This window comes from Spermophilus citellus, assembly GCF_964194105.1.
Source record: "Spermophilus citellus genome assembly, chromosome: 4".
Lineage (NCBI taxonomy): Eukaryota > Metazoa > Chordata > Mammalia > Rodentia > Sciuridae > Spermophilus > Spermophilus citellus.
This window is the reverse complement of record NC_138185.1, coordinates 41,202,190-41,222,344: the sequence shown is the minus strand read 5'-3', so window position 1 is coordinate 41,222,344 and position 20,155 is coordinate 41,202,190. Positions and strand designations below refer to the sequence as shown.

At 37.4% G+C, this 20,155-nt stretch overlaps 1 protein-coding gene across 1 annotated transcript in view; it reads right to left on the bottom strand.

Annotated features, from left to right (window-relative positions):
- MACROD2 (mono-ADP ribosylhydrolase 2) overlaps window positions 1-20,155 on the bottom strand; it is a 2,040,087-nt gene that overhangs the window by 133,099 nt on the left and 1,886,833 nt on the right. Inside the window, exons 12-13 of the mRNA XM_081290808.1 lie at window positions 9,790-9,852; window positions 5,299-5,367 (exon numbers count right to left, since the gene is read on the bottom strand). Of these exons, the coding sequence (XP_081146934.1) occupies window positions 5,299-5,367; window positions 9,790-9,852 (132 nt within the window). The remainder of the gene's footprint in view (window positions 1-5,298; window positions 5,368-9,789; window positions 9,853-20,155) is intronic.

Genomic DNA, 20,155 nt, shown 5'->3' with positions numbered 1-20,155 from the left:
TATGTGTGGTATTTTTCATTTCTTCTTTTGTTTGTTTATATAATAAACATGCATTGCTTTTAAAAGAAGAAAATGCATGTAAGTAATAATATTTTAAACTTTTCCATTAGTAAATCCACATAGAATCAGCAATTTATCCTGAGGAACTTATCACAGATACACATAAAGATTTATCTAAACTGCATACACTGCTTTCCCTGTTATTTATAATAGAAAACTGTAAATAACAAAATAATCTAACATTAGGACACTGTGTATGTAAATTCTGGGACAGCCAGATGATGAAATATTATGCCTCCAATAAAAATCATGCCTCTGGGCATATTTAAAGACATGGAAGAATATTCATGGTCTAGTGTTAAATGAAACAACAGAATAGACTTCTTAAAATTTTTTACTACTGAAAGCTTAAAGGGAAAATAATTATATGCTTTTACTTTTCATAATTTTCTATATTAAAAGTATTTTCCAATAAACGTATATTGTTCTTATAAGCAGAAAATACATGTTATATTAAAAATAGAATAAATGCTCCCTTTGTAAAAGGATGTCACATTCATATAGGTATTAGCTACGGGAGTCAACATTAATATAGTCATTCTCTACCCACTGCACGTACATCTTTCTCTCTCCTTCTCTGAGTTTGAGGTTACCCTTTTGAGAAATGAAGAATGCATTGTACAGTAATGTAAAACATTGAGTACCCGGGACACTCCATATATCTTAGTTCTTTCCCCTTCACTGAACTTCAGAGGGCAGACATTTTCATTCCACACTGAAGACTCCAAAAATCCAAGAGTGATAACTCAAGGATGCTAAAGTGTATTCAGACTCTCTATCAGTACAGATCCAGGATGGGGGACCACTTTTTCCCTACTATGATAGTTGAGAGGGTGAGATGCTCAGGAGGGGATGGTACACACCAAGAACCAAGGAAAATGACCAAGGATGGGAATTTCATGGGGGCAAAAGGCTTTGTTTCTCTACAACAATTGAGACAAGGGGAGGAAAAAATCCTCAGAGCAATTCTGAGCCAACACCAGTGACCAGATGTACAATGCTGATGATTGGAATTATTTATATCATCTTCTTCCTGCATGCACAGGAATCCACTTCCTCATAGGTAAACTCACCCTTTCTCTTTTGCTCTTTTTGAAAAGGCTCTTTTCCCAGTTTTCTCTTTTTGCTACAGTAATTTTGACATCTGAAAGTAGACTAACGGTTTAGAAATTCTCTGCCAGTGAACATCCCATTTCATAACTGCCATGATGTGACTTACATGGAGTTCCAAGGGAACACAAGTTCAGGTGTGTACCTGAGTATTAATTGATTTTGCTTTTAATATTAATGAGCCTATGATTTGGTCTAGTTGGCCTTCAAATTCCAATTAGATACTGATTAAATAATAGGACAGGTAAATCAGGATGTTTAAACAGCACCTTTCCCCCTCCTCAATAAAGTGACTTGGTCTTAGCAGTGGATGAAGATGCAAAAATAAGATCTAAAAGTGTAGATACAACTATAATAGAGAGTCCCGCTTGACTGAAGAAGGCTGACTATATCTTAAATAACAAGGATAACTTTGCAGAATTTCAACCAGAATACTTGATATTCCTATGCATTTTACTCCTGTGTTTATATGGCCCTTTGTCTTTTTGCCTATTTGTTAAATTAAGTTAAATTAAATAGGTTTGACAGTTGTATTTCTGAATTTTTTTAAGGATTTAAAGTATAAAAACACCATGAAATTAATAGATTATTTTTGCTAGTAAAGGAAGAGTCCCTCAAAATATAAATGCATGCCCTATTTGACAAATAACCTCAGAATGTCTATCAACATTATTGATATTTTCCCAGGTCACCTTTACCTGGGAGTTCACTTAGTTCCATTCTAGTTGCCACATCTTTGACATCCACCCTGTGTGGATGAACTTTGGGTCAGCATGTCTCCTCCTCATATTTCATCCTCCCAAATCCTGCCCACCCTACAGTTGTAATGATTCATTGGGAACAGCTGTTTCCAGCATGTAGATGAAAATCTAGCTCCTGATCCATAAGCCAATCAGTTGTACCTCCTGTTAGCAGCTTGCAGTAAGCATTTATGTGGAGTACGAGGGTGATGAATTCCAGTTCTTGGTTGCCAGAGGGAAATATGTCCTAAAATATTTGAACAAAATCACTGGCATAGCTGATGCCTGGGTTATAACACCTCCTATCAAAATTCGGCCACTTTCACATATGGCTTAATTTTTTAAAAAAATCTTACCTCCTCCAAAATGAGACATTAGCCATTTCATTTTTTACTTGCTTGTTTTCAATCCCTGCACTCTGGAAGATGCTACTTTCTAGTGAAAATCAGTTATAATGATATAAAGCCAACCAATCAACAAGCAAAACTGGAAGTAATGAACAAGTCTCAAATTCTATTGGAAGGAGAAGACAAGGCCTATACACATGGGTGGATCCAAAGCCCAAGAAGATGCTCAGTCAGGATCAAAGTCTCAAAACAAAGTCAAGAGGACAAGGGCTCCTTCAGGACCTTTGATCAGCAAAAATGTTCTGCCACTTAAACTAGAAAGTTTAATAAGCATTTCTATAAGTGATCTTATAACTGCAAGGTTCTAAAATAGCCCTGGTGTCACTGAGGAGAGATATTTCTGCATGAAAGCTAATAATGGAGAATGTTTGAAATGAATCCTCAACACTTATGACTTCCTTTTAACCTCAGCTTGACCTCAATCTTGGAGGATTTCAATGGAGAACATTTTTTTTTTCATTCTAAGCTATGCATCTATCTGTCAAGATGACAGTTCTATACATATTAGACACTTGGTCTAGGCGTTATCTGATAATCAATTACAAAGTTGCCTTACATGTGTGCTATTTCAGAATAAAAAGACAAAAATCACCTATGTTCTATTTTTAATTGAAATTAGATTATCTACGCATGTGAATTCTAAACATTTTAATTTTTCCCCAATAAATAGGTTAGTGGACATTAATGATTGATTTCAGTAAAATCCTTAAAACTTCACAATTAGTCTTAGGAGGGAACTGCATTTGTATACATAACAGAACTCTTTGATGGAGTTACCACCATTTAAAGTTTTAAGAAAAAAAAATCCCAAAAGTCTTCAAAAAAATTGATCCTGGCATGAGCAATTAATGGTGTGAGATCCTAAAAGCATCATGAAAAAAAAAATCACAAACTGTGTTTCTGCAAAGGTGTGGCATCTTCAAACTAAATAACTCAACAGGAAAAATCTCAGCTCAAGGTATTCAAATTAGATTATCTCTTCCTTGCTTTTTAAACTTGATCATTTGACTTCATGACACTTTAAAATTTTTATCATAAGCCAAATAATGGACATGTTCAAAGTTTTCTGCTTAAAATGAACACCACTTTCTGTTTTTTTTTTTTTTTTTTACTCTGACATGATCAGGGGTTTATTTCTTTGTTTCTGAACAATGACCTAGAGATTTTTTTTAAACCAGAACCCCTGTGGATATCTGACATAAATGACATTTTTAGATATATCAAGTGGTTTTTAGACCAGGGATACCAGAACACAAATTTAAGTAGTAGAAAGGGTGGTATCAAGGGATTCATTTGAAAAGTGGCAACAAACAAGAAAGGAAGCATTTGAAATGACAAGAGCATGGTGGATACTATATTGGGTCACTCAGATCCCACATCAGGAATGAAGAATTTATTCTCCCACATGTGGACAGATCTCATTCATCTCTGGTTTCCATAATGGCTGCAATGGAAGGATCTTGTTTTCACTAAAATCCACACCCCCTTCCCAGGGCAGAAAGCATCAAATGCCTTGTCCATGGGAGGTTTGAATGGCCTGATTCTCTCACACCAAGTGCACCGCATATCAGAAGGGTCATACTATTTTCAGACCTCCTCCAGTCAGCCAAGATTTCTTCTGATAATGCATTGTGAGTTAGCTTCTTCCTCTATCCAGCTCTGCTTTCTTCCTTTTCTTATTATAGGGGTGAATTTCTTCAAGATCGCTCCCTAATTAACATCTGCTTCCTAATCTCCATCTCATTCTGTTTTCTTGAAGTCCAATCTACACAAGTGCCAGGTGAAGAGTCTAAGCAATTGAGGTGTATTATTGTATCATGTGCAGAAGACATCATTGTCTCCATTCTTCAGAGGAGAAAACTGGAGCTCAAGGGGTCTTATTACTGATCAGTGCTTGATGCTTCCTTGTTAATGACTTGAATTATTTGTCAAATTATTTGTGTTGCCACTGGCAAACCAGAATTTAAGTCCGAGTCATTTGACTCCAAAATTCACACCCTGAGCAATTCTCTCACTTGATTTAGGTTAATTAATTCATCAGTTAATTTACCAGGCAAAAAAGTAAAATTGAATTAATGATGCAAATAAATAAGTGTTAAAATTTCAAGGCCACTTTGATTTTCTGAACATTGACTCAAAGAGTAGCAATATCAATGGCAAATATAGACCTATCTGAGGATCACCCCCAAATGAAGAAATGCATTCACCATACATATCTCAAAGTTCCAAATGGTCTACCAGACACCCATTTATACAAATATAACAATCTACTCTCACTCACAGAATTGTTTTAGTAGTTACCTGTGACAGATATAAAATAATATTACCTTTCTATGTGGAGATGTGTCAGTCAGGAGGGAGAAGAAAGGACTATTTAATTTTCCTTGAGATAACTTTTTAAAGTGTTAACACCATGACATCAGTCTCCCCCTTATTTATTCCACTAATTTTCTCCTAGAAAAGTAAGATTTTTTTTTTCCCCTCTCTGGAGATACCTGGGTCAGCAATGTTTTCTCTTAGTGCTAGCATGAAGAGGTCAGCAATGTTTTCTCTTAGTGCTAGCATGAAGAGTGATGTTCTCGCCCAAGTTTTATTGCTAAGAATACCTTTCAAACATTTCTTTCTTGAATAGCAGAATCTCTGCTAGTTGGTCTGCAATTGCCACTCTTTCAAATTTGTTTCTGATGAGTAGCTGTAAATAGTAGAATTGACTAATCCTGGTGTTTTAAATAAACATCTCCTCTAACCATAATTTCTCTGATAATTATCTTAGAAGTGGTTATTTTTTTCCAGAGGAAAAAATGTAAATGTGTATATAAATCTGAAGAGACTAGATATGGAATAAAACAGAATAGGTGGTGAGACATAGAAAAGCTTGAAGAGAATTAGATTTGTTTGCTGCTTCATTTTTTTGTATAAACAAAACACTAATAATCTACTTCTAAGAGTCTGATTTTTAGATGTAGTAAATGGCCTCATACCTTCATCTTTACAGACTTCAACTGTCTCTTCTGAAGCTGGGCTGGGCACAGTGGTATTGCTCACACCATCTGTAAAGCAGAAAAGGAAACATGGCCTCAGAGTTAATACTGTCAAACTGTGACTTTCTGGCTCCCCGAGTCTCCCTCCACATTCCACCAAAGGAAGTATGAGCTTCTTTCATACTGTAATGCACTGAATGGTCTTTGAAGGGTCCAGGGGGCTGTGATCCTTTTTCATAATTAGTACAACAGAAACCTTCAGTTAAAGACAGAGACCAATGGACTAAAAACTATTTTTTGGTGAAGAATGCTATTTGTTGGTAGTAGCATACCAACCATGGTAGCATTTTACTTCCTATAGAGTTCTCAAAGAATGGAATATAATTTTTCTTGGTAACAGATGGTGAAAGAAAATATATCCCAGCAAGGTTCTATGAAGGGCCTTTAAATGTGTTTTCTTCCTCTTTGCATAGCTCTTCAGTGGGTTACCAGTAATGCCAGGCTACCATACTGCAGAGAATAATTCTGTCGCTGTCACTGTGGAGACCAAGGAAAAGGGATCAGAGGTCATTTGGAAATTTAGAGGAAGGTACCAGAAGCGATTTGGCTTCATGCCATTCAAGCACAGAATGTGGACCAAGGATGTAGAGGTAGGTCCCTGTCCCCCCTCATAGCACCAATTAACCTCCTCCCAGTTGACTTTCTTCTTAGTATCATCAGCATCACAGGCACTCTGTTCATGTTTGGCACCAAGAACAATAACTGGCTGCTAACATCAAAACATATATTTAAGACATGAAAGATTATTAAATTCATTTGGAATGGTTAATACCTGAAAACTGGAAAAAGTGTGTGTATATTCATATATATGTACATATTTACATATGCTTATGAATACACACACATATAAATATACATACACACTGATGTATGTATGTTTTCTTAAAATAACATGGTCAGAGAACTAAAGACAATCATATTTTCGTGACAAACAACACACATTTGGAGGCAAATCCCTTATTTTCTAGCGTATCTTTTGTCCATAATATATGTGACTATTACATTTAGGTTATGCCTCTACTGGAACAGAGAATAAAGTATTTAGTAGGAGGATAGTTGGAGAGAATAAAGATCATTTTTTTTTTGGTTAGGTGACTATATTCAATTAAAAAGTGAGAGAGAGAGAGAGAGAGAGAGAGAGAGAGAGAGAGAGAATGAGTTTTAACCTTTCCTTGATGACACAACATCTTTCCATTTCTCTACCTCCCTTCCTAGCAAAATTGTCTAAAATAAGTTATTGTTACTGTTCCCCACCTCCTCACTTAAGCTCTCCATAATCCACTCCAGTTGGTATCTTCTCCAGGTCTTCTTCAAGACTTTCCTTGGCAATCCCAATGATCATGTCTCTTTTTTTTTTCCTTACTTCTCAGTAGCATTTCCCAGTCTTGGCCCTGTTCCTCTTGAGGCCCTCTGTTGTGGCTGCTCCCACTATCTTCATTATTTGCCTAGTCTCCCTAATAATATCACACAGTCCCATAGTTTTAAATATTATTTATGTCAGTGACTTCTAAACCTGTGTCTATGGCCCTCGTTTCTCTCTGGAAATCTGGACTGGTATATCTAATTGGCTTCTTGGCATCCCATATGGTGGTCTAAACATCGTTTCATCGTTAATAGCTAAAACTGAACTATTAACTTTTCCAACAAAAACTGTGCCCTATGGATAGTCTTCTGAATATCAGTAAGTGGCGCTGTCATCCATGTAGTCCCTGAAGCTGAAACTGAGGACTTAACCTGGATCCCTCTTTCCCTCCTAGGCCTCATCCAGTACATCAGCAAGTCCTGTTGTCTCTATCCCCAGAATGTGACATGAATCAGTCCTTTTGGCCTCATTTCCAGAAACCACCATCATTGCTTTCCTGTGGTCTCCTTCTAACTCATCTTCTGCAGCTCTCTGACCCCGTTTCCCTCACAGGCACAGTGAGTTTTTTAAAACACAGATCATGTTGCTCTGATACGTAAAACCTTCCATGAACATCTTTACTGCAGTTCTTATGAAGTCAAACCATACACCATCAGACACTGTCTAGTCATGTGATCTCTTTCTGAATCTCACACAATGTTCTTCTAAGCCCACTCTGCTCTGGTCACACTGGCCTGTCTTCAATATTAAGCCCTTAGTGGCATTTTATTTCTGCTCTGCCATCTCTGTTCCTTTCACCGTCTCATCATTCAAATCTCATTTTAACTCCTGTTTCCTCCCCAAATCCAGTCAACAAAAAGCTGCCATCTGGCTATCATTCCTCCATTTTCTTCCAGGCACTTACACTATCTGATATATTTCCTATTTGTCTGTTTATTGTTAGGGTCACCCCACCAGAATACAAACTTTGGGAAAATAGGGGTGCTGTTTTTATTTTTTTACTTACTGCTTTATATTCAGTGTCCAAACAGTGTCTGGGTCACAGTAAACCACTGGTATGGATTTGTTATGGACATCTTGATAAATATTCCATATAATTTTGATTTGATTCAATCATGACAACTGTCAAATTTCTAAATAATGCTATTTTTGAGATTGTATCTTCTCCATCATATGGAAGAGGCCGGCAGAGTTACATAACAAAAACTGGCACTGGGAATTATATCAAATGGAAAGAAGATATTTTTATTTTGGAAAATGACAGCAGGTCAGAGAGCTTTAATAATCAGAACCATGTCTTCAATTTCTCTGCACTCTGAATAGGGTGGTTGTGAAATGAGCAGAGGGAACATAATGATATCTGGTGACACCGGACACGGTCACAAACGAATCCTGCTGCTAGACTCTTGCAAAGCAGTAGGCTCACCTGGAAGAGCATGGGGAGACACTCAGGGATGCAGTTAGAGCTCTCCTTTACATTGAGAGGTACCCATTTTGGGGTGATAATGTTATCAGAGGCAAGTGCTGGAGAAGAGGGCTTACTTTCTACCACTCTCTGCTCATAGTCAAGATAATCCCAAATCCAAAAAGAAACTATCTGTACTCAGCTGATTACTGGAAAAATATGAAATAGAACACAGGAAAGTGTTTGTGCATGTAAATCCATGCATGTGAGAGTACGTGTATATGTACATGGGTTAGGAAAAAAAATATCTATGTTGATAAAGACAGCTTGGGACAGAGAAATGACTGAATAAAACCCAGGAGACCTCAACAGTCAGAGAATGGCCTCAGCTGTCAGCAGTTGGTAGACAAATACTTGTCAGCCCCAAACAGCAAAAACAGTGACAGCTTTTCACATAAGGCTCATCTTCTCCAGATCATAATGATGTGTAGGTTGGGGGGCGGGGAAGGTTGGATAACAACAGTTTGCAGTATCAGAAATTCATTTCATTGCAAGGACTGCGTTTCAGCAAAGGGAGCCAGTTGACCCAGTAATAGGTACACAAGGTCCTTGCTGCCTTGCTTCAGTGCTTTCTTTGATTGGCCTTCTTCAATTCCATCTTCCAGGTTAATAATAAAAGCTTCCAGTTCCCTTGCAAAAGTTCCAAGGTTAATGTGGGAAGTTTTCAGTGGAAAACTTATCACACTACCTGGTTTAATTCCAGGAATTCAGCATATGGCCTAGGACGTGCTTGGCACACGTCAGACAGAGTCCACTATTATAAAAAATGCCCCTCTGTGGACCTCATTAGAACTGGAAAGATCACTTGGAAATGGTTGGAAGAAGGATGTTTTTATTTTGATGGTTATGCTGGTAACTGTGTGGTTGTGCCTATTATTCTTTTAAAGGAGAGTGTGCCTGAGTACAATATCGGGTAGAAAGAGATGATAAATCAAAGGTGATTTCAATCCCTTTTGAGCCTTAAGTGCTATTTTATTTTAAAATGTTCAATTTATAATATATGTTGTAGAATCTCTAAACATTCAACTGACACATATGTCCTTTAGTGAACAGAGGTGATGTCAGGAAGGTTTTTGATCTCTTTTATTGCTCTTAGAGGGTGGGGGGATAGTCAGGCTCCATGACACTATTTCCTATAATGCACAGAGAAATAACCAGAAGCATGGCTTTTCAAAATTTAGTGCAAAAAGAGTGAAAACCACTCTATTCATTGTGGAGGAAGAGCATCTTCTTCGTTGCCTTTAAACAGTTTCAGTTAATTTTTCCCCCTCAAACTAAATACTCATTTTTGCCTGACCTAAGTCATCCAAGCTCTGACTTGACACTTCCAATCTCTAGCCACCCTTCTTAGAGCATTTACCAAGCAAACTGTTATTATAGGGAAGTGTAATGCAACTGGTGAATGAGACACTGAGTGAGAATGGACCACATTCTATTTAGAAGCACAGGCAACTCATAGTTAACAGGACCGCAGACCTGAATGAATGTCGGAGTTAATCAGGGAAAAAGGTATAAACATTTTCAAACAATAGCATTGAGTAAAGTTATTGTTCACCTCTGTGGATGAGGCCTAGGAGACTCCTCAAAAGAAATCTGAGCCCACCTGCTTCTTGGCTCTGCCCTTCCATTTCTTCCACACTTTGTTTTTCTTCTGGACCATTCTCATCTTTCAAGAAAACCACACAGGAAAAAAAAAACACATCAAGTCAATTTATGAAATATCTCTTTATGGCTAATATGCAGCACTGAAATTAATTGCAATCAATGTAGCATGACTCCCCATAAAGCAAGGCAGAGAGATGAATCAGAGGCATGAAACAGAAAAATTACCTACAGAAATAGGTGCATTTATACTCATCCCTTCTCACATGATTTGCTAGATTAAATGTTGAACTGCAGTAAACAAAATTCACTCAGCAGTCCTGTAACATCACTTTGCTCTGCATTTCCCAAATGCAATACAGATTTAATTTCCAATCTACTTTTCTCCTGTGACTCAAGTTACAGGGTCTGTGTAAAGAAGCTTGGTTGAACAAATTTCTATGCCCTTTATTTTCCTGTTTGATATATGTTGCAAAAAAGTCTATTTTAACTTAGCTTGTACATGACAGTCTTAAACATAGTTATGCTATGAAATATTTTCTGGAAATGATTATGTTGGTTTAGTATGTAACTCTGTGAAAGATAAATAAGCAGGACAACAGGGGATGTGTACTAGCAAATATCTAAAATTTTCTTTTGTCTTAAAATGTGTATTATATCAGCGGATTGGTATGTAAAAAAAAAAATCAACTTTCCAAAGGTAATTAAAGACCTGATTTTATACCTCATTGCTGGGAGGACTCCCCCCCCCCGCCCCCAATCACTTTCTGTTTAGAAAATAAAGCAAATCAAAATGAAAATTTCTTTAAGGATACAAAAACAAAATAAAATATGTAGTTAAGTATAGAAGATAGAGAAACAGAAGGTACCAGCCTATATTAATATGGGTTAAAGATAGTTTCAAATCCTTTGTCTCCCAAGAAATGGAGCCTCTCCTGCTTCTCTCTGAATTCTGACTGGTGCTGGGACTTGCTTAGGTCAAGATGTGGTGAAAATGATGATCATTTTCAGAATCCCCTCTGATGGCTCAGCACTGTGCCATCTGATGAGGGACAATGTATAATCTTTGATATGAGAACCTGCGGCTCTTATGTCCAGTGTTCTAAATACATATTTATAAGAACCACATGATTCTCTGACATTTTTTTCTGTTGTGATTCTCATGTAAACAACAGCTTTGGCTTTTGCTCTAGCAGGAAATAACCACCATGGTTGATCTTTCCCCCTTAACAAGGCCAACCTGGTACAGTGGCATGTACCAAAAACTTAGCCATTATTCCCCCACTTCCTCCCATCCGGGAAGAAATCCCAGCTTTTCCCAACAGATAGACTTCATAACACAGGTTTTGCAGTGATGTCCACAAGTGAAAGCCTGCCTTTAGAATTAGGCTGGGTACCATGTCCCTTATAGGGTGAGGATAAAGCACTTTCTTACAGAGAGTAAGACAAGTAGGGAAAGAGAAACGAGTCATGAGAATGTGAGGACTGGTTCCAGAAGTTTTAAAAACATAAAAAATAAATTCATGGTCAGACCCCCAAATCCAACCTTCTAATAATAAAACCTAGACTGGCAATTTACCGCGCCTACTTCTCCTGGGTTTTTTCCTCAGTGCACATGCATGCCATCCCCCTCCCTAGCACAGACATCAACTGGCACACTTTTGTTATCCACTTTGAGTATGAGCCACACAGTTTTCTGCTTGCAGTATTTCTGCCTCTGGGAAGCAAACTCAAGAACACTTAGCATGCTTATCACAAAATAAATGCTTTCTAGAAGCATGCTATATTTGAGCAATGTGCCCTCAGATGAAAAAGGTTTAGGGATATTGTTTGCATCAATTTCCAAGACAATGCATCCTCAAATCCAGCAGGGGGAACCAATGTAGAGGTCTTGTTTTTAGAGCCCAGCATATGCATTCTTGGGCAATTAGATTAGCATTCATTGCACTCTCTTTTAGAAGGACATTTTGGCTGGCTTTTAACTTTGCATCCATTTAAAATGCTTCCAATGGGTGAGTTCTTAGTGAAACAGTGGACTTGCCTGGGTAGAAAAAAAATCACATTATTCAGGTGCCCGTAAGTATTTGATAAGGAAAGCTTTCTTTTTTATCAGCCTTGTCTGACTGTCTTCACAGGAAGCACATAAACAATAAAAAAGTTAAGTGGAGTGGGGCATATAAACTTGTGGTTTTTAGAAGGGATTTTAAAAGGCTTACAATAAATGTGAAACAATAGGTACAGAGAAGTGCCAAGTTATTTTGTTAGCTTAAAACGTCACACAGAAACTATGTTCTGTATAGCTAAATTCTCTTGATTAATATACCTTTAAAATCACATATTTACTTCAGAAAATAAATTTCCATAGTGTTTATATTGAGTGTGACATAACACTTTGCTTTCTCATGCAGAAAAGCACAGTATTCTGCAAGATTTCTTCTATTGGCTGTATCTTCTCATTTCTCCAGTATTAGGACTCTCACTTCCCAATCTTTCAATCCATATTTATTGAGCATGTTACTGTTTGCAAGAATATTTTATAAAATTACATAGAAATGAGAGAAGAGACTCCTGCTGCAAAGTGAATTTATGTGAATACACACAACACTGGTTAGACTATGATAAGAATTGAGTCCAAGTTTAATTCCATATGAGAGTGTTTTACAAGGGCAAACTTTCAACCTATGTCCATGAATTGCTACCCTGAGACTTGTAGCTCTTTTCATGAGATGTGCATGGAGATTTGAAGAGAAAGGGAGGTAAATCAGATTAAATCCATCACTGCTCCTGAGGAAATAAACTGATGTATACTATCTGCTGGTTCTATTGCTTTTTCTCATAAAAGTCTCAAGATTTCTAGACAATTCAAATGCAGTGGTTTGAAGATTAGATTCTTGGTCCTAATCCTTCAATTCCCTGTAATAGGATTATGTATCTCAATGTCCTCTCACTGTGTACAGAATACTTCCAGGCCATTGATGTTGGGCTTGCCCATGTGATCTGGTTTGGACAATGAAATGCTACTGGACAGAATGTGAGCAAATGGATTGAATATACTGCATAAATTAATTTGTTACATGTGCTCCTGATATTTGCCATGATAGGAAGATGTCCCTGTAGCTGCTGGTTTAAGGAGGATGAGAGATACGTGGTGCAGACTTGAACCCAAACCACAATCTGGAGCTGGGTTCAGGAAACTCACAGCTGGAAAATACAACCACCCAGCTGAGCCCAGCCTCCATCAACTGAGAGTAAATAAACCATTGTCAGGAACTGCATTTGGGAGTGATTTGATATGCAGCAATATTGCTGTTGTGAGGAACTGATGATAGCTAATTAATAAAAAATGAAACGCTTATTTTTCTTGGGTTAAAAAGACTTACAGGAGGCATCACAATACCAAACCTTTAATTATACTACAGAGTTAAAGTAACAGAACAGCATGGTGTTCACACCAAAGCAGGCATGAATACCAATAGAACAGAATAGAAGACACAGAGACAAACCCACATAAATACAGTTATCTCATACTAAACAAAGGTACCATAAACATACATCAGAGAAAAGATAGCTTCTTCACCAAGTGGTGCTGGGAAAAATGAAAATCCATTTGTAGCAGAATGAAATTTGACCTCAAAGTGGGTCAAGAACCTAAGCATTAGACCAGAGAGTCTGCCTAGCAGAAAATGCAGGCCCAACACTCCATCATGTTGGCTTAGGAAATGACTTCCTCAACAAGACTCCTAAAGCACAAAAAGTAAAATCAAGAATTAATAAATGGGGTGTTATCAAACTAAAAAGCTTCTTCACAGCAAAGGAAGCAACTAGGAAGGTGAAGAGAACCTACAGAATGGGAGAACATCTTTGCCACCTGCACCTCAGATAGAACATTAATCTTTAGGGTATATATAAAATACTCAAAAGACCTAACACCCAAAAAACCAAATATCCCAATCAATAAATGGGCAAAGGAACTGAATAGGCACTTTACAGAAGAAGATATATGAATGGTCAACAAATACATGAAAAATGTTCAGCATCTCTAGCAATTAAAAAAATGCAAATTAAAACCATACTGAGAATTTATTTCACTCCAGTCAGAATGGCAATTATCAAGAATATAAGTAGCAATAAATGTTGGTGAGGATGTAGGGGGAAAAGGCACACTCATACATTGTTGGTGGGACTGCAAACTGGTGCAACCATTCTGGAAAACAGTATGGAGATTCCTCAGAAGACTTGGAATGGAACCATCATTTGGCCCAGTTATCCCACTCTTTAGTATATACCCCCAAGGACCTCAAAATCAGCATAGTATAATGATGCAGCCACATCAATGTTCATAGTAGCTCAATTCACAGTAGCTAAACTATGGAACCAAATGAGGTGCCCTTTGACAGATGAATGGATAAAGAAAATGTGGTATATATAAACAATGGAATGTTACTCCGTCTTAAGGAAGAATGAAATTATGGCATTTGCCAGTCAATGGATGGAACTGGAGATTATCCTGCTAAGTGAAGTAAGCCAATGCCCCCTGGCAAAAACAAACAAACAACAACAACAAAAAACCCCAAAGTCCAAATATTATCTCTGATATGTGGATGCTAACACACAATAAATGTGTATTGGGGGAGAATAGAAGTTCATTGGATTAGACAAAGGGGAAAGGGAATGGGAATAGCAAAGTCAGTAGAATGAATCAGACAAAACTTTCCTGTATTCATATATGAATACAGGACCAGTGTAACTCCACATCATGTTTAATAATAAGAATGGGAATATATGGGGCTGGGGTTGTGGCTTAGCCGTAGAGTGCTCGCCTAGCACGCACGGGGCACTGGGTTCCATCCTCAGCACCACATAAAAATAAAATAAAGGTATTGTGTCCAACTAAAGCAAAATATTAAAAAAAGAATGGGAATGTAATTAGAATAAGTTTTTCTCCATATATGTATAGTATTTTAAAATACATTCTACTGTCAAGTATATCCAAAAAGAACAAACGAAGAAAAAGGCTTGAAGTTATCTTTTTTCCAAGTTAGCACTCAGCCTTTAATTTTGCACTCTATGCATCCATATTTTCATTTCACACATTCCAGAATTGTCTAGAATATACATATTCGAAAATAAAATTAGTTTACATGAAAGAGGACTGCTCCTAAAGAGTGTGCACTGCCACCAATAAAATAATGTTATGTGTTTTATTTAACAATACAGTTACGGGGGCCCAAGATTAATACTAGTTAGAGCCACCTGGCATTTATTGAGTATTGCCTATATTCTGTTCAGTGTCTAAACGCTTTGCACAGATTATTAAATTTAATTCTCATAGCAACCCTGTGAAGTAGGTGTTATGATCTACATTTTATTAATTAGAAAACTGAGACACAGAGATGGTTAGGAATTTGTCTAGTGATCCATATATAACAAATAATAGCAATAAGGGGCTTTAAATACTAGTCCTTTACCACCCACTTGGAAATGTAACTAATATTTGTTGTTTGGATAAGATGCTTAAATTACGAGTCATCAAAAATATGGGAAATAATAATACAAAAAGAGCTGACGAACTAAGCTATAATCTCCTACAAATTTGTTGAATTAACAGAACACAAAGAACATTGGAAATTAAATCCTTCTGGCACTTAAACAGGTGGGAGCAATGGTACTACAACTCTGAACATTTTTTAAATGTAAAGATCTTTATGCCTTTATAAATTACCTTTTTTCATTATATCTTTTTAAAAAATATTTTTATTAGTTGTTGATTGACCTTTATTTTATTTATTTATTTACATGTGGTGCTGAGAATCAAACTCAGTACCTCACACATGCTAGGCAAATGCTCTACCACTGAGTCACAACCCCAGCCCACTTTTGTTATATCTTTATTGTAAAATTGTAATATAAAATATATTGTTCTTTTGAATAATTTTAAACACCATAAAGTTACAAGAAAATTTCTTTCTTTTTCCCCCTGAAACTTTGGAGAGTAAATTGCAGATGTAACCATCCCCTAATCACTCCCATCAGCCCCGAATTCTTTGATGTATATTTTCTATAAACAAGGATATTCTTGTGAATAACCACAACATGCACATCAAGAACAGGGGATTAACGCTGATGACATTCCCGGTATCTAAGTCACAGACCACAAGAAAATTTTGCCAATTTTCCTACAATATCCTTTTTAGCATTCTAGGAGAACATAGGGCATTTCCTTGTCTCTGGTTTTCTTCAATCTGAGCTGGAGATGCCCACATGACTTAGCCCAAGTCTGGCCCCCCAAAGCCCCTCTCCCTTCAACGTGGGCACCTAACATGCTCAGCCTTGCAGAACCCATTAGGTCCCCTAATTTTCAATTCTGCAAATATTTCAACAAAATCCACACAGATGCATTTAAGTAGATTGGAAATCACAATCTAGAAGTTATATATTCTTCATTATCATTAAAAATAAAAACATAGGACTGGGCTTGTAGCTCAGTGGTTAGAGTGCTTGTCTAGCACATGTGAAGCACTGGCTTCGATTCTCAGCACCACATATAAATAACTAAAATAAAGGTCCATCGACAACTAAAAAAAATTTAAAAAAGAATAAAAGCATAGATTGTCGTATAAATTGGAAACTGGGATAATATGGCACCTTTTACATAAGTACACCATCCTATAAATAGGACATTGGGCAGATATGATATGGGACACTGGGACATAATGACTCTAAGAAGGAAGGAAATAAAGAAGGAAAGGAAGGTGGAAAAGTTAATTCCTGAACTTTAAATGTTTTGTTCTGGAAGTGTCATCAGCTGATTGATCCATGTTAATCGATTACACTTTAGTAGAGTTCCAAGGTGGCTATGAGAAGCCTCATACGTGTCTTTCCATGCATGGTAGAGGAGTTATCTTCTAACATGAGTGGCACCTGCTGCTCGCAAGCTTTCCTTTTGCACCACTTAGATACTTATACACCTCACAGGTTACCATGAATCCTGAAACAGACTCCACTGAGTTAATCTTTATCTCAATTTTTACAGACGGGAATTCAAGTAACTTCTCTGATATCATAGTTTATGGCAGAGCTGGGACTTCAGTTGAGCTTCAGATTATGCCAGAGCCTGAGGTCTCGCTCTTTGCCCATGTCCTCTGCTCAGCTGCTGTCATGGTTTGATATAGTTTGGACTTTGTGCCCCAAAGGTTCATGTGCTGGAAGCTTGGACTCAATGTTGTGGTATTGTAAGAGGTGAGGCCTGGAAGAAGGAGAATAGTTCATTGGGGGTACTGTCTTCAGAGAGGAATAATGAAGATCCTGAGGACTCCAGTTAGTTTCTAGAAGAATGAGTTGTTATAAGAAGAATAAGTCTGACTCTTAACTGTCTCTGACTTCCTGTCCCAACATGTGGTCTCTTCTGCATGTGCTTTTGCCATTGCAAAACTGTCAATCATTAGGCCTTCACCAGAGGTCAAACTGATGGGGCTGCCTGGTTTTTGGACTTCTAGTCTTTAAACTGTGGGCTAAATAAATCTTTCTTCTTTATGAGTATCCAGCCTCAGGTATTTTGTTATAGCAACAGCCCTTTCTTATAGGAGATACCCCTTGCAGTTCTTAGCATTCAGCACAATGCCTTATAGCAATTAGAATGTTCATATATACTTACTCACAGATAAAAGGAAACTTCATTTTTCTCCCTAATCAGTAGTACTTTTTCTTGAAACATTTTTCAGCTCTCTACGTAGAAAAGGTATGAATTGTATCTGAATTTTTGCTTAAACTTTAGTAAATTGTAGGTTAGCTTAAAAATTTCATGCCTCTTCTATATCATAGTTCTTTTTTTAAAAAAAATTATTCTAATTTGCTACATATGACAGCAGAATGCATTGCAATTCATATTACACATGTAGAGCTTGTTTATACACAAAGTAGACTCACACCATTCATGTCTTCATACATGTACTTAGGATAATGATGTTCATCTTATTCCACTGTCTCTCCTTCCCCTATGCTATCCCGTCCCTTCCTCTCTTCCCTTTGCCCTGTCTAGAGTTCGTCTCTTCTTCCCATGCTCACCCCACAATCCCATTATGAATCAACATCCTTATATCAGAGAAAATATTCGGCATTTGGTTTTTTGTGATTGGCCTACTTCACTTAGCATTATATTCTCCAACTCCATCCATTTAATGCCATGATTTTGTTCTCTTTTAATGCTGAATAATATTTCATTGTCTATATATACCACATTTTCTTTATCCAATCATCTACTGAAGGGCATCTAGGGTGGTTCCACAGTTTAGCTATTGTGAATTGTGCTGCTATAAACATTGATGTGGCTGTGTCCTATAGTTTGCTGTTTTTAAGTCCTTTGGGTATAGATCAAGGAGTGGGATAACAGGTCAAATGGTGGTTCCATTCCCAATTTTCCAAGGAATCTCCATACTGCTTTCCATATTGGCTGCATCATTTTCAGTCCCACCAGCAGTGTATGAGTGTGCCTTTTTCCTATATCCTCGCCAACACTTATTGTTGTTTGTATTCTTATTAGCTGCCATCAGAGAATAGTTCTTAATAATCAAATATGGTGAAGTACAGGGAGCACAGGTAAGTTAGAGTTCATCTTTTTACCACCATTCCTGGGGCCACTATGTGTCCCCTCCTTCTAAGGCTGTGGCAATGACTTTTCAACACGTGTTGTGGTTCCAGCTCTTGCTCTCAAGTCTATTCTTAGCATAAAAGTCAATGTGATTTGAACCATACCAATCCTCTGCTCAAAAGCTCTGATGGTAGCAAGACCTTAAGTGTTGGGGACTCCTTGTGTTTTCCTGCCCTCACTTCCTTCTGGTCTCTTCTCCACTTGTGTGATGCCACCATGCTGGTCTCTGTGCCATTCCTCCAGTATTGCCTGGTGTGTCCCCCGCCACCTCCTTCAAGTCTTTGCTAAACTGTACCCTTTTCAATGGGGTCTGTGATGTATATTTTGTTGAATAGTGCAAACGATTTGCCACCTCCATCTACTCTCTTCTTTTCTAGATTAATTTTTTAATCCAATCATCCATCATTTTCTAATATATAATTTATGTGGGTATTATATTCATGTTTATGTGTACCTGCCCCCCTCTCGATTATGAACTATTCAGGTGAGGATCTTTGGTTTATTTACAGATGTCTCCTAAGTACCTAGAATGAGCATTGGTTTATGTTTAATAAATATTTGCAAATTAATAAAATGTGCTGTGGATTTACCTGGCCCTGCCTGGCTAGTTCATGAATTAGTCAGGAAAAAGAGGGAAAACTATTTTCTAAGATTTTCAGATTATTTATGAAATATGAGGGCCATGAATCATGTGGGGAAGAATTTTTCAAGGAGAATTGTCTAGACAGGAGCCCAGGCCTTTGTTATAACAAACCCATCACTGTTTTGTATCCTTCTAAGAGCACCAAGCTAAGAGAAGAAATTCTTTTCCCTGGCCAATAGAGATTTTGTGTGGAGTGTGTTACAGTACTCTTCTCCAGATTAATGACTTAAGAGTCTCCTGGGAAGTACTGGGACATCCATAGCCAGTGTGGGAAAAGGCTGATCCACACGTTCCTGCCTGGCAGAGCCAGTCCTATCCAAATAAACTCAAATAGCATTATAAGACTTTATGGAAGAGGCATAAGAGTCGTGGGTTGATCCTCAGTTCAGGGCAGAGAAGCAAATTCCCTCAGCCTTCTCTCTGTATAAGCATGTCTTAAATAGTATAGTTAACCATGCACAAGGAAGAAGAAATAACAAAACTTGTTATTTCCAAACTAGATATGCCTGTCAAGCAAGACCTAAGTGCAACATGAGTTCAAGGAGAAGAGACTAGCATGCAACTATCCCTTCCATGTGTTCAGTATAATGATAAACACCGTGCTTCGTGGTCACCCCATGCTATGTAGTCAAGAAGGAGCTCAACAAATATGTGCAGAGGATTAAACATTGTGGCATTTCAGCATTGAAAGTATGACCTTGGCAAACCCAACTTGCTGTTGCATATCTTGGTATATAAATAGCATAAACCAATGCACTAGAAGTCTATTTTCAATATTACTCTGCTAATAGATAACATATGGTTTCCCATATGGCATGTTAATACAAATACTTTTATTCTGATATGGTTAGTTTTTAATCCAAGGATTTCTAAGTACTTTAGAAAAAACTATTCATTAGCACAAACTTCCCTGGGGAAGTTGCAGTACTTTGTACAGATACAAAGCATCCTGCACACAATCAATAACCATTAAGGAATGACAATACTAAGAAATACACTAATGTGTCTTTTTTTTAAAGAAACAAACAAATAGGAATTAAGCAGCTTTCCCAGTGTCTTCTAATGTCTTTACAGTGC